The sequence below is a fragment of the Limanda limanda genome, chromosome 17, assembly GCF_963576545.1.
Source record: "Limanda limanda chromosome 17, fLimLim1.1, whole genome shotgun sequence".
Taxonomy (NCBI): domain Eukaryota; kingdom Metazoa; phylum Chordata; class Actinopteri; order Pleuronectiformes; family Pleuronectidae; genus Limanda; species Limanda limanda.
In genome coordinates, this window is record NC_083652.1 from 21,313,526 (window position 1) to 21,327,381 (window position 13,856).

The window sequence follows — 13,856 nt, forward strand, 5'->3', positions numbered from 1 at the left end:
GGCAACAATACGACAAGTGCCCCGATGTGATTCTCGTAAAAAGGGCAGCGGTGTTTTTATTTGTGAGCATGTTGAATTTCGCAGAGGAGGATTCAATGTGCTGTTCAGGGGTATAAAAAACTACACAGAGATTATAAAATGAGATATACTTGTTTAGTCTCAATATATTTTGGTCCATATTGTCCAGCCTTATAAGAACACACTTGAGATATAATTATATGTGTGGTTTACTGTATAAATGGCACAGGCCACCAGGCTGATGAGCAGGAAGAAACTGAGATTTGATTAATAACTGAATATTAAAACACTAAAATGTGAGTACTACAATACAATATTATTATGACAATCACTATCATGTGTTAACCTGTCATTTTACAGTTGTCTGATTACCCTGACAGCATATGTTCGTTATGATCAGCTTAAAAAGACTTAGTCCACTCGGTAATCTGCATCCACAGCTATATAGAGCTATAGAGCTATAGAAATATAGATAGATGGATAGATTACATGAGGCGATATGCCAGTCATACTTTGTTTTCAGAATGAAAGAACACAATGGGTGATGTTTTTCTCACAGGGGATAATTTGTTAGCTTCACTGAACATGCTAATTAGAGTCTGAGTGCCCACTTAGTTCAGGATGGTAAATAGGATATTGGCTCTTGTCTAAACATCTCCTACAAATCAGCAACATGAGCGTTCTACTTTCTTTCGGCAGCCATACAATCTCTATGTGAATGAAGACACCTGTTTTGCACAGTGCAGAGTTAAAAACCTAGTGAGGAGCGCCACCCTCTGGAGAATGCAGGTCACAAATTACGACTATTCTCTGGGAGTAGAGCCATAGAACCAAACTTGATTTAAGACACTTTTAAAAAGAGGAAAACAAAAGGAAAATATCGGTTTGTGAAAGAAAAGCAAAGAGAAGAAATTGTTGCCACAGCTCAATTTAATGTGCAAAAGATCAGAATTTAATGTGTCATACGTCTAAAACTTGGTCCCGGCCTTCTGTTTCATCTGAACCAGCAAACTTTTAACATGACATTGATCTTTTCTAATCCCAGTCAGACATGTGCAAACAGATCGTGACACGTCCTTCATGTAGATACTCCAGGGGAGCAGTGAACCAAAGTACAAACACAGTGCTGATCCTGTCAAACGAGTACAGGTTCACGGATGCTCGCGGTTCCCAGATACTAAGAGTTAAGGATGAATTATCAGAACCAAAACAACCTGCTCCAGGAGTTCAACAGTAGATATCAACCACAGGTTCAGTCTGTTAGGCCGCCTGCATCTCTCTCTCCAACTTGTTCTTTGCTTCTCTCCTCTCTGGAAAACCAAGTTAATAAAATCCAATCAGTCTGACATCAGTCGCACATGCATGAATCACGGAAGAAATCATTTTTGGTGTGAAAAAATGAGAAGATTCAACCGTACCTGGTTCAGCTTTAGCTGCCTCTGGGACTTCTGGTATCGGCTCAGTAGGGACCTCTGGAAGTGCTATGTCTTCTCCCTGAGGACAGATAGAAAATGTTACGCAAACTAATGAAAACATGACAAAGATATTCAGTTGTTTAGCTAAAAGAATGTTTTTTGTAGTATATTAAATTTACATTGACTGAATAAATCACATAAATCAAAGGGCTTAATAATCTGTACAGAATGGCATATTCTGTTTTACTGTAAGTAATTAAACAAACAGGTATTTAATGCCACATGGAAAACATTAAAAAACTGTTTTGAGGGAATAATCTTGCTCTTGGCTTTTATTTTCAGATTGTCCTAAATAATATATATTTATATGATACGATATTTTACTCAACTAAAAAATACATCAATATATATACACAACTATTTCCACTGTCATAAAACTAATATAATATGTGTAATTGAGAGAGAGAGAAGAGTTAAAAATCGTCATTTGTCTAGTTTGAGAGTGTGTGTGTCATTTGGAATAATGATTAGATTACAACAAGGTTTTAATTATTATGATTCAACCAAAATTATATTCACTGCAGTTTCAGTTACAGCCTGTTATTAACTTAAAATGATACTCGGGCTTTATCAGAATTCTTCCACTGAAGAGACAAATTTTCGACGTGCAGTTTTAAATCCACCCTTGATACTAAGAGTCTCTGAGCTTTAACCACAGCGCTAAACCAGTCGAAGTGCTACATAGTTACCAGCTGAAGCCTGTGGTTACACCAGGCCTCAAAGTGTGTAGCTACACAGTGAATGTGAAGACCATGCATGCTCCACAAACATTCCCCTCACTGATTACAGGTGAGTCATGCAGATTAACACACACCTGAGTGATGGCTTGCAGCTCTGCTAAAACAGCGTCTTCGTCGTCCTGCGTCAAGGCTCCAGCCAACATTTCATCTATTTGCTACAGAAGCAAAAAAAAAAAAGAAATCAGACAAGACAATGGTACATCACTTCCACAGGAATATTTAACTGTGGATGAACACAAGTCATTGTGTTTGTTGGAAAGTTCTGGTTTAAGTGAGAAGCATCCCTTAAACTTGTGTATAATATATCAAGATTAAATAAGCAACAAATAGATCATAGCATTGTTAAAATATCATTTAAAAAGCCTTTGATTTTGGCCACTACTTGCACTGCAGTTTTAATTAATGTAAGTTGATATCAGGCTTATATTGTTTTAAGAAAAGTAGAAATAGCTGATGTTTACCCTTTGATATTCTATTGATTCCTGGGTCTCGTCCAGGATTCGCTCCACATCTTCTATTGACATGATCTGTCACAATCAAGAAAAGAACCAAGATCACACACGGAAAGAAAAGCGATTTTGATGAAAAGAGTTTTCCACTAAATACAAGTACTGAGCTCATAAGTGAGAATTCGGACACGGTTGAAGCATACATCAAAAGATATTTTTACACCAATAAAGTGATCAGAACATTTCTTAATAAAAAAAGGCAGAAAAAAAGCAATATCTACCTGGTGCATACTCCGCAGACAATCATTTCCAACCTTAAGCTCTTCGATGACCTGCATCTCAATTTGCATGAACTCAATATCTTGAACCTGTTGAAAAGATTTGTAAATAAAAACAATTTATATACAAATAACAGACATGCTTGTCAAACAAATGTGGTTCAATAAGATTGAAAAATATGCTGAGAATGAGTCACATAGAATCCTTCCTTTATTAATGTTTTCACCGCTGTCCATATGTTAGTTTGTAAGAGACGGATTTCTACAAAACTTTATAGAAGTGTGTGTCAGAGAAGAATCAATAAAATTTAGGTGTGGATCGAGAACAAGGGACGGATCCAGAACATTGACATTTTCAGTTATTTCCCCGAGAATAATTCATAGATCTTGATGAAAACATTATAAGCTATATTTTAGGTCTTATTTCTTAAAGTCTGTGCAATTTGGTGCAACTTGATCGAATTTAAGGGGACTATTTGGTCCACCCAAAAATTAGAATATGTTATGAATGGAGAGAAAAACAATCTTGGCTCCTCTAACGGTGACAAATAGTTAAATGTTGCTGAATTATGATACTGCAGCAAAGTCCAATAGTGATCTTTATATCGAGAGGGAACCAGAGTAATCTCAAACAACATACCATGCGCTCCAGGTTTGAAAGCTGATTCTCAGTCTTTTCTAGCAGCTGATCCTGATATCGTTTTTTCTTGAGTAGCAGCAGCGCTTTGCTATGATGGCAAATGAAAAAGACGAGGGCTGTTAAGCTGCATTGCACTTATACAAAGAGAAGCATCACTTGTATAGCCATAGCCTTTCTGATTTCGAATGGGTTGGACAAAACAACAGGAGCACTTGTCAACATGATACAAAACAGATTGAAGACTCAAATAAGGTTGAATCAACATCTGAGACTTTTATAGAATGGTTTTAGTTAAGACTTTCATTGAATAAAGGATTTTTGCAGGACTGTCAGACTGTATTCGTCTAAGCTAAGTGTCATTAATAAACTGACACTTGAGTAGGTTTGCAAAGGGGCGGAAAGTTTCCGGTAAATTTCAGGAAACTTTCCAGAAACTTTCCACTGGAATATTAAGCTCGGGAATTTTGAAAAAAAAAATATATACGCAAATTAAATGCTGAGCAATAAAAACATCATTCAAAACTCTATTTTAAAGATGTATGGAATGCAGCACACGCTGCACGTTGAGTTTCAACCCTCCACTGTGCATTCTTCCATCACATGCACAGATAACTCCCAGCATCCTTCACTCTACAGCAGGGCTATTGAGGCCTGCTGTAGTGTGCAGGACTAGTCAGGTAAGTTTCCATGATATTACTGGGGAAAATATATTAGCATGCTGATTGAGGATTGTTCATCTGTTCATCTAGCCTATTTCCATTCATTTATCCATGAATTGTAAAATATGTTTACAGACGATTCCAATTGTTTGGCTAACTATTTATATCTCTGGCATTGCATTATTGTTTTTTTACAAACTTTTTTCTCATCTTATTCTACAGAACAATGCCACGTGCACTCTCTCATGTGTGGAGACATTTCACCCCATCCAATGTAGAAGGAAAGGCTGTGTACATTTGCAAATACTGTGCAAAGACCTATGTTAAGAATGACACAACGATGCAGAAGCATATAGTCAAGTGCCCAAAGTTTCCTCAGGGCTCAAATCAGCCTATGACAAAACAAAATGTTTATATTTATGTCTGTATATGACAAGGTAAATACAGTTAGTATAAATTACCCACAACATTTCCAGTTTATTCCTGTTAATTCCCGTATATTCCCGTTAATTCCCATGGAAAGTTTCCAACTTTGAATATTCCCGGAATTTTTCAACCCTACACTTGAGTATAAATGTACTGCGTTTTGTATTTTTTTTTAAAGCTGGTCAACTATGGATTGTATATTCTTTCAAATCAATAACTCTTTCATTATTTACTGCTGATTAACTTTATTGTGGTGGGAATTCATGATGATTAAGGACATATTACATGTATCATCATATTACACTACTAGATCAGATCCGTTTCAGAAGGTTGCACACTGCTTCGAAGGCAGTAGGTTTCTGATACTCACTCTCTCCTGCCGTCTTTCAGCAGCTGCTTGGCGAGAAGTCGCTCTTTCTCCAGCTGCAAGGTGATTTTCTTTTTGTACTGCTTCAGTCTGTCGCGCTGCTGCTTCAGTTGCTGAAGAAAACACAAAGAGTCACAGATATAAGAAGTAAATGTAGAACTTGCATCAGGGAAATTAACTGAATGCACAATGTATAATTTGGCCAAATAATACACACTACACCAAGTGACACACATGCCTAATGTTTGAAATTGTACAAATACACACAATATAACCTTGAATGTGTATCACTGAACAATATGATAATATACTAATGAACATTCTAATCATGTCAACAATGACATTAAACACATGTAATTTATATAAATTGATTGTTTTGACAGTATCCAACAGAGAGAGAGAGAGATGTTTCTATTATATTAAGTTATTATTTTACTTAAATGTTTATATTTCTAACAGCACAGTCAGAGTACTATGTAAATGTGTGTTGTTTTGACACTGTCTGTTTTTGCCATTAAAGCTCCTTTGAATAGAAATGTATTTGAATTTAGGGATGGGGGGGGGTCTGGCTGGTAAAGCATTGATTACATTGAATCCAATAGTAAACACACTGGCTAACCCGGCTCAGCTAGCACTAGCCTTGGCTGGTGTGATGCTAACGCCGCTAGCAGCTCACCAGAACGGCTCTGTCCTGCTCCGTCACACGGGAGGGTGGAGCCTTTCTCCCAAACACGTTTCCCATTGTTTAGCCACGACCCCCCACCGCACCCCCCTTCGTCAACACACGACCCGTTACTGAACATGTGATCATAGTGAGAAGCCCCGAAACGGCCAGCACTGTCAGACTAGCGGACGACCACCATGGCCACACGGTGCTTCCGTGTTTTCTACGGCAAGCGATGAGTTCGCGTTAACTGGAGCTTGGTACTGGATAAATATCACCCAGTGTGAGTTTCCTGGTGTTGTGGTGATTTATTATCATATCATATTATCATCTATGGCCTGATATTAGCAGCACAAGTAAATTTAATAAAAAAAGTGAACCATAAGCATTTCAAATTAAATATAAAAAAAAATGTTTTTAATTAAATTAAATAAAAAAATTAAATTAAATTAAATTAAATTAAAAAAAAAAAAAACTGCGCGCACATCCTGCGCAGAAGCCCATTGAGCCCATTTTAATTTAATTTTTCTTTTTTATATTTAATTATAATTTAATTATATCGTGTGTGTCATTCTATGCTGCTTTTTAAACACACTTCTGAAAAAATATTTTCTACTTTACCACCTTACTTAAAAGTTACTTTTATATTTTTAGATTTTAGATACTGGAGGATTTAACATGCTTTAAAAACCTATTGTTAGAGAATAACCCAGTAGTTTCCAAACTTGTCTTCTTACGCCTTACAAGAATCACAGTCTGCTGCTGCTGGTTTCCATGTGATGTCCTGAGGCTGCCCCCTGCTGGCTGCTGGGTTCCTCTGCTGCTCTTGCTTGGTTTGTGCAGCTTGTGATTAACTAAAGCTGTCCATAAAAGAAAATCTTTATTATCCTTCAAGGGCAATTTGATGTACAACCAGCAACCAGTTCACAACAAAAATAAACCAATATATACAATGTAAATAAAACACAATATAAAAACCCTATAAGTAGCAGGGGAAAATTAGCTTTTAATAAATTAACTGATAAGTCGACCAACAGAAAATTACCCGTCAACTATTTAGATATTCTAGAAACATTTCATTCTACTTTTAATTTCCTGTTGTGTTTCTAACTATTTATAATGTTGGTGACGTTTCTTTGATAAATGTGTGGAGGTTTTATTACCTCTGCTAAGGAGGTTATGTTTTCACCTCTGATTTGTCAGTCAACATGTAATAAACTACTGGACCAATAACCACAAAACTTGGTAGAAGGAAGTTGCATGGATCAGAGAGGAACCTGTACGGCTTTGTTTTAATAAAACATGCACTTGTCAAAGTGTAGGTGTGCTATGTCTTGAAAAACAGCTTCGGATTCCTATCACTTGTGCACATGTACCAACTTTCTGGAGGCCAAGTATGAATTACGAAGAATGGATTTAAAAAAAAGAACTGTACTTGTGTAACAGTGTATTGTATATAGGTGCATCATTGTCAGCTGTATAGTCATTGTCAGCCAGTTACAGTTGGCTATACAGCCGAATATTGAATTAGCTTGGACCCCTAATGAATGTTTGTATTAAACTATGAAATGGTTTCAATCTCCTTATTCACCTTCCCTCAATGTTTCTCCTCCCTCTCCCTCTCTCCCTCTCTCTCTCTCTCAGCAGTAAAATGACAGGCTGGAGGCGGGATCACATCAGATACCATGCAGCGAATCCAGCCAGAGCAGCGATCCAAGTCGCAAACAGAACCTGTCCCGTTGGGTGTCGGAGGTCGGCCATGGCGAGTTGACTTGCATAGGCCGTTCCACTCGACGCCGCTGGATGCACCAAAAGAGAAACACAAACCTTGACAACAACAACCTCACAACAGTTCCTCATAGCAGCATGATGCATACAAAGAGAAGTATAAAAAGCTACTCATTTTGGCAGCATGGTAGGGACATTTGCTGATGTCACCATCCGTGGCTCCGTGCACAGGCAAGCCAGCATCTAAAACATCCTCCTGGATGAGCTCCCTGTGTGAACAGACACGCTGCGGTGACAGACTGCGGTTAGTCAAAGATGAATCAAAAAAAGATTAAATTATCAGATGCACAATTCAGAAAGCACCGCAAAGTAGAGGAGGAGAAGAAAGAACAATATAGAGGTAAGAATCACCCCGATTGTGGACATCATTAATGTTTATTTTTGTCGACATGACATGATGTGCTATCAGTACAGCTGATTTCAGACTCTTTATATTTTTTGTTATATATTTTTATTGTTTTTTATAGCTTACAATTGTGTCTGCCTGTGTGTGCATCTGTATACAGTCCAAAAGTTATTGTGGATGCATGACAGTTTGCGTGTGTATGTTGGGGGGCGCCAATTTGAAATCTCGCCTAGGGTGCCAACATGGCCAGGGCCGGCCCTGCTATTGAGCATATCAAAATTGGGTATAATTACAACACAGCACATTATAGTGCTCACAGTTTTGTTTCATTTGTCCTTTTTGTGCGGTCATTGCTTCACACCACAGTTATAGAGGCCTGGATTTGAAGTAAATCCCATTCTGCTGTGTTTATTTAGTCCACGGAAATAGTCCCACATGCAGCTGCAGTGCAGTCTTCAAATGTAGCAAAACAGCAAACCCAGCATCTCTGATTATTTGATTCATCCGTGATAAGCAGGTCATACATTGCAATCCAGTGTAACAATAAGATCCAAGATCCAAAATTTGTGGCTGGAAAGGGAAAAAAAAAACCAGGCCACGTCTGTTCACATCACAACTTCAATATTTGATATGGTTTTCATTGATATCTTACACAAGGCCTGATATATGAAGGAATTCAATTACCACAAAACAAAATGGACCTTTCAGAAATCAAATACATCGATGGGTGGACTGTGAACTTGTCATTTATCAGTCATCTCACCTCAAATCAAAATCCAGACCATATTGATCATATTCACGCAGGCCACCAAAGTATAGGAAAAAGCACACACACAAAAAACAGTCTTTGATCCATTCAGTTTAAAAGGCTCTTACTTTGCTTACATTTGAGCAACAAATATCCACACATCTTGAAAGTAACAACAGTTGTGAGATGAAGCTCTCCGGACCCCCTTCACTCCAAACTGCATGCAGGGCTTTCAGAGCTCTGCACTGGTGTGAACTGCTCATTGTCGCACATCTCCTGCTTTCATGTCTCGGACTGGGACGGCAGGGTTTTTGGTCCCGTAAACAGGATTATTCCATGAAGACAGCCGCCGCAGATTAGAACTCAGAGTCTCAATCAGTGCTTCTCTGAAAAGGGATTCCCGGGGCCGCAGGTTACACCTGGAAGTCCGTCCCAAAGTGTCTGATCTGGGCGTCAGTCATAGATAGATAGGTGGTCCTCATACTGGGCGAGTACTGCAAGAAAAGAGAATTGTAAAAACACAGTTTAGCTCTTTTGCCTTTGAAGGCATCATAAGATATCATCAAATGGAATGTTTAAATTATATTAATGTAAGCTTTGGGAGCCCTTGGTTTTGATCATGAATTGGTCTTTGATGAGGAATCAGGGGATAAGGTGGCGGGGGGGGGGGTCATGGAATACGTCACACTGACACACAACAGTCTGTTGATTAAAAAGTGCCAAAGGTCAAAGGTCACACAGCTGACATACTGTTTGGCGCAATGAAGAGGGGGTTGGGTTATAGGTTAAACAGTCTGCACAGCAAGCCAGATAACAGAGACAAGCCCACGGCGTGTTTCGAGAAGTGAAATGGAAATGAAACCAGAACAAGTCAGGAAGAAGTTAGACAAAAAGAAACTTACGGTTTTTAAAGGTCTGAGTCAAAGGATGAAAATGTAGAACAGTTGGTTAAAAAAACACTGGTTAATATTTTGAAGTATTGAGATACTGTCAAAATAAAACTATAAGTAAAATGTGCTGCAGAGCAAATTCACAAAAAAGCAAAAAACAACAACAAACAAACATAACACTACACATATTTATCTCTGCAGCTCCATACAATGTTGTATTGTTAATTCACTGCAAATATCTTTCTCCAAAGTTTCAAGCATCTGTTACAAAAATAGAAAAACAAAAAGCGGCGCCTGTTAGAAACTCAAGGAGGCAAAGTAAAATTCTAAACAATGGTCCACATTCTCTCTCTCTCCCTCTCAAAAGATGTTTCCAATCTGTCAGTGGAGTTCAACCAGCGAGTCAGCCATGCAAACATAAAACTTTACCCGTAAGAAACTTTAAAAGGTGGATTTTCACCAGAGTTATCTATTATTTAGCCTCAGTTCTGGAGCTGCACCACGCACTTATAGATGATGATACAAAAATAAATAAAAGGTGGTTGTGAGGATGAACAAGCAGCAGTGCTCTCTCTCTCTCTATTCAACCCTAAATCATGGTCACTTTAAACATACGTGAATGAATGCATTAGTTTTAACCATGAGAAAGAGCTAGTAAAACAAACCAAGGCCATAGGGATATGAGCAAACACTTGAAGCTTAGCTGGAACACTGTCTGCATACTGATAGGGCAGATACACTTCTGACGATGGCCAGCAGAGGGCAGTCTTCCATCACTGAAACCTCCCTCACTAAATGCTGTCAGTGTGAGGTTGTGTCCATTGGAAATGCAGTGCAGTGTTCGAGGTGCTGCTCGGTGCATGTGTATGGTTAGTGTAGCAGCAGTGTTCAGGTCAGTGGTGCCGTCACACTAGGGACACAAGAGCGCCGTAGGGCCAACGCACCGAGGGCGGGGGGGATCCTCTCCCTATCAGGGGCACGTTCTCATATCGGGGGCTCCCTCCAAACAGCATGGACTGATTCCTGTGACAGAGAGAGGAGAATGAGGAGGGTGAGAGGGGAAAGACAGCGGATGCAAAGACACCACCATTTTTTCTTTCTAAGCTCACATGTAGGGTTGCAAAATTCCGGGAATATTCAAAGTTGGAAACTTTCCATGGGAATTAACGGGAATTAACGGGAATTAACGGGAATTAACAGGAATAAACTGGAAATGTTGTGGGTAATTTATACTAACTGTATTTACCTTGTCATATACAGACATAAATATAAACATTTTGTTTTGTCATAGGCTGATTTGAGCCCTGAGGAAACTTTGGGCACTTGACTATATGCTTCTGCATCGTTGTGTCATTCTTAACACAGGTCTTTGCACAGTATTTGCAAATGTACACAGCCTTTCCTTCTACATTGGATGGGGTGAAATGTCTCCACACATGAGAGTGCACGTGGCATTGTTCTGTAGAATAAGATGAGAATAAAGTTTGTAAAAAAACACTAATGCAATGCCAGAGATATAAATAGTTAGCCAAACAATTGGAATAGTCTGTAAAAATATTTTACAATTGATGGATAAATGAATGGAAATAGGCTAGATGAACAGATGAACAATCCTCAATCAGCATGCTAATATATTTTCCCCAGTAATATCATGGAAACTTACCTGACTAGTCCTGCACTCTACAGCAGGCCTCAATAGCCCTGCTGTAGAGTGAAGGATGCTGGGAGTTATCTGTGCATGTGATGGAAGAATGCACAGTGGAGGGTTGAAACTCAACGTTCCATACATCTTTAAAATAGAGTTTTGAATGATGTTTTTATTGCTTAGAGTTTAATTTGGAATTTTTTTTTTTTTCAAAATTCCCAATATTCCCGAGCTTAACTTCCCATGGAAAGTTTCTGGAAAGTTTCTGGAAATTTACCGGGAACTTTCCGCCCCTTTGCAACCCCACTCACATGTATTCAGGGGGTGGCACGACATTAGCGGCGGCCTGCGGAGGCGGCTGGAGGCTGGCCTGGCTGCCGTGGCTGCTGGTGTAGCTGCAGAAGCTGTGGATGTTGGACCTTCTGGGGTTGTAGGACATCCTCCGCGCCTGAGGGTTGAAGGGATCCTCCTCGTCGATGTCATCGTACTCTTTGTCCCTGCGGCGACGAGGACGGAAACAAGAGAGTGCACGCGTTAACACTTTGCCGGAGCGCACGGCGGGCGGTGTGTAATGGGATCAGGGGGTCGCTGGGTGCTGACCTGTTGCCCATTAGCGTCCACATTCGGAGAGTCGAGCACAGCATGGCAGAGAGAGCGCAGGCAGCCAGCAGAGAGAACAACGAGAGGTAGAGGAGCCCTTCCACCCCATCGTAGCACACACCCATTAGGGCGTCCACATAGTCCTGGAAAGACAAACACATTTTATATATATACAGCATCCTGTGAGAATATTACCTTTCCCAAAAATCTTCTACCTTTATTCGTATATCGATTCCTCTAAACCCAAAGAGATTAAATATTTAATCTGAAGTTGAAGCGACCTTTCCAGGATATTTAATTGACTTTCATAAATTTTACTGGAGCTTTACTTAACCCTGGATCTGTCTGAATCCGATCATATTCATTTAAAAGACCAGACGGGACACTTGTGATCAAACGGAGACAGAAGATGTTTGGATTTTGGAAGACAGTCGAATGAAACAAATTGTTTAAAAGAGGAAACATTGAGTCCATATCCGGTGTGTGAACAACGTTAGATGACAAGTTTGTAAACTTCATACATAAAACACTGCGGTCTCTCCATGCTGAGAGGCGCATGTCACTCTGATGACATGCATGCTACACACGCATTCTTTGTGTGTTGTCCTTGTTACATCTGACTAATGAATCACACGCTCTGAAATCAGGCCTCACTGTGCCATGTGCAATTATTCGCTTCGAATTATTCTATTTGTATCTTTTGTAAATTACACCGACTTTATAATGCAAAGAGTACGTATCACAGGCATCGCCATTACCCAGCTGCCCTGGCGGTTTCTCACACCCACATGCAGTACAGACCAGCACAACCCACAGGAAAGCTCTGGTGATTTAGAAGCTGACATCTGGGAGACTCATTTCAGCACAGAGATGTCTTATTCCCCCCACCACATGAAAAGTAGTTTGACTTTAAAGTCAGAAAAACAGGGGGGGGTGGTGGATGGATCCTGTCTTGCAGATACAGAGCGGTTTGACAATTGCAATGGTGTAATATAAACACGTCAGTCTCAGCGGAGAAGGTATAGCGATAAGGTGGAGAACCGGTCAAGTGGCTTTCGAGCAGCGCTACAAAGCAGCCCTGTTAAAAAGCATCCTGGGTGAACTCTGACCTCACCTTATGCAGCCCGCGGCAGTCCAGCAAGGCTGTCAGCTTCTGCAGACTGAACTCGGTGGAGTTCAAGAGTCGCTGGATCCCCAACAGGTCTCTCTGGATAACAAGGTATGAAAAGGGGGGAGAGAATGACACACACGCCTCCTCGCTGTCTGGCGTGATGGTGTGTCAGGCGGCCACTTACCTCCGCGGTGGGGAAGACGGGCACGGAGAACAGCAGCAGCCCCTGGATCTGGATTTGCATGGTGGTCAGAGAACGATGGCAGACTGTCAGAGACTGAGAGGAAAGAGATAGAGAGAAAGAAACAACATAATCACCGACCAACAACAGACAATGAGAGGATCATATTAAGGAGAGCATTGTTTGGGAACAGCATGTCAACAAGTAATTTGGTGTTAAGTAAGGCTTTATAATGCGCTTAACAGAGGGGACACATTTATTTCCAGACAGATAGGCCCAGATTATCTTTCACCACCAAACGTCGTGCCCCCCCCCCCCCTACCACCCACCCCACCCAATATGAAGCACAGACAAAAGAGCAATATTTACATCAAGTAGGCCATCAGGGAAAAAGATTATCCTTACCTACTTAACGAGCATTATTTTAATCCCTAAATGGATACTGGGACGATAACAAAGCATGTGGGATTTAATAATTATTGATCGTGGCTTTAGCCCATATTCAGCACAGCTCGTGTAAAAATAAACCAAAAAATGCCTTTTTAGTTTTAAATGTAATAAATGAGAAATGGCGGAGTCACATTTCTCACTCATCTTGAAGTGATGCCGTAAAACTAAGTGTGTGGTGGGAAACATTCTTCTAACTGAAAGTCCAGTTGAAGCTCCAGTTCATATGACCGCGTTGGATTAAATCTTCTCAAAAGCCGATTTTATTGTCGTGTTGATGAATTTGTTCGCCGCACGCAGCACGTTATCGTCCGAAGCACCTGGCCGTGTCCCGTAATACCTTAATTGATGCCACCATCACAGCTCCAACACCACATTGCATGG

The 13,856-nt window shown here is 40.1% G+C and overlaps 2 protein-coding genes across 2 annotated transcripts in view; both read right to left on the minus strand.

Annotated features, from left to right (window-relative positions):
- Positions 1 to 941: 941 nt before the first annotated feature.
- LOC133023257 (charged multivesicular body protein 6-like) lies at positions 942 to 5,909 on the minus strand. Its single transcript, XM_061090242.1, has 8 exons — positions 5,729 to 5,909; positions 5,056 to 5,165; positions 3,601 to 3,688; positions 2,964 to 3,050; positions 2,695 to 2,760; positions 2,308 to 2,388; positions 1,437 to 1,512; positions 942 to 1,328 (listed from the first exon to the last, which is right to left on the minus strand). Exons 1-8 carry the CDS (start codon positions 5,792 to 5,794, stop codon positions 1,279 to 1,281), a joined length of 624 nt encoding a protein of 207 aa, XP_060946225.1. The 5' UTR covers positions 5,795 to 5,909; the 3' UTR covers positions 942 to 1,278.
- Positions 5,910 to 7,860: 1,951 nt separating this feature from the next.
- Positions 7,861 to 13,856, minus strand: part of LOC133023252 (protein tweety homolog 2-like) — a 29,855-nt gene continuing 23,859 nt past the window's right edge. The window contains exons 9-14 of the mRNA XM_061090231.1: positions 13,029 to 13,121; positions 12,848 to 12,940; positions 11,734 to 11,876; positions 11,445 to 11,630; positions 10,433 to 10,511; positions 7,861 to 9,092 (exon numbers count right to left, since the gene is read on the minus strand). Of these exons, the coding sequence (XP_060946214.1) occupies positions 9,012 to 9,092; positions 10,433 to 10,511; positions 11,445 to 11,630; positions 11,734 to 11,876; positions 12,848 to 12,940; positions 13,029 to 13,121 (675 nt within the window). The 3' untranslated portion in view covers positions 7,861 to 9,011. The remainder of the gene's footprint in view (positions 9,093 to 10,432; positions 10,512 to 11,444; positions 11,631 to 11,733; positions 11,877 to 12,847; positions 12,941 to 13,028; positions 13,122 to 13,856) is intronic.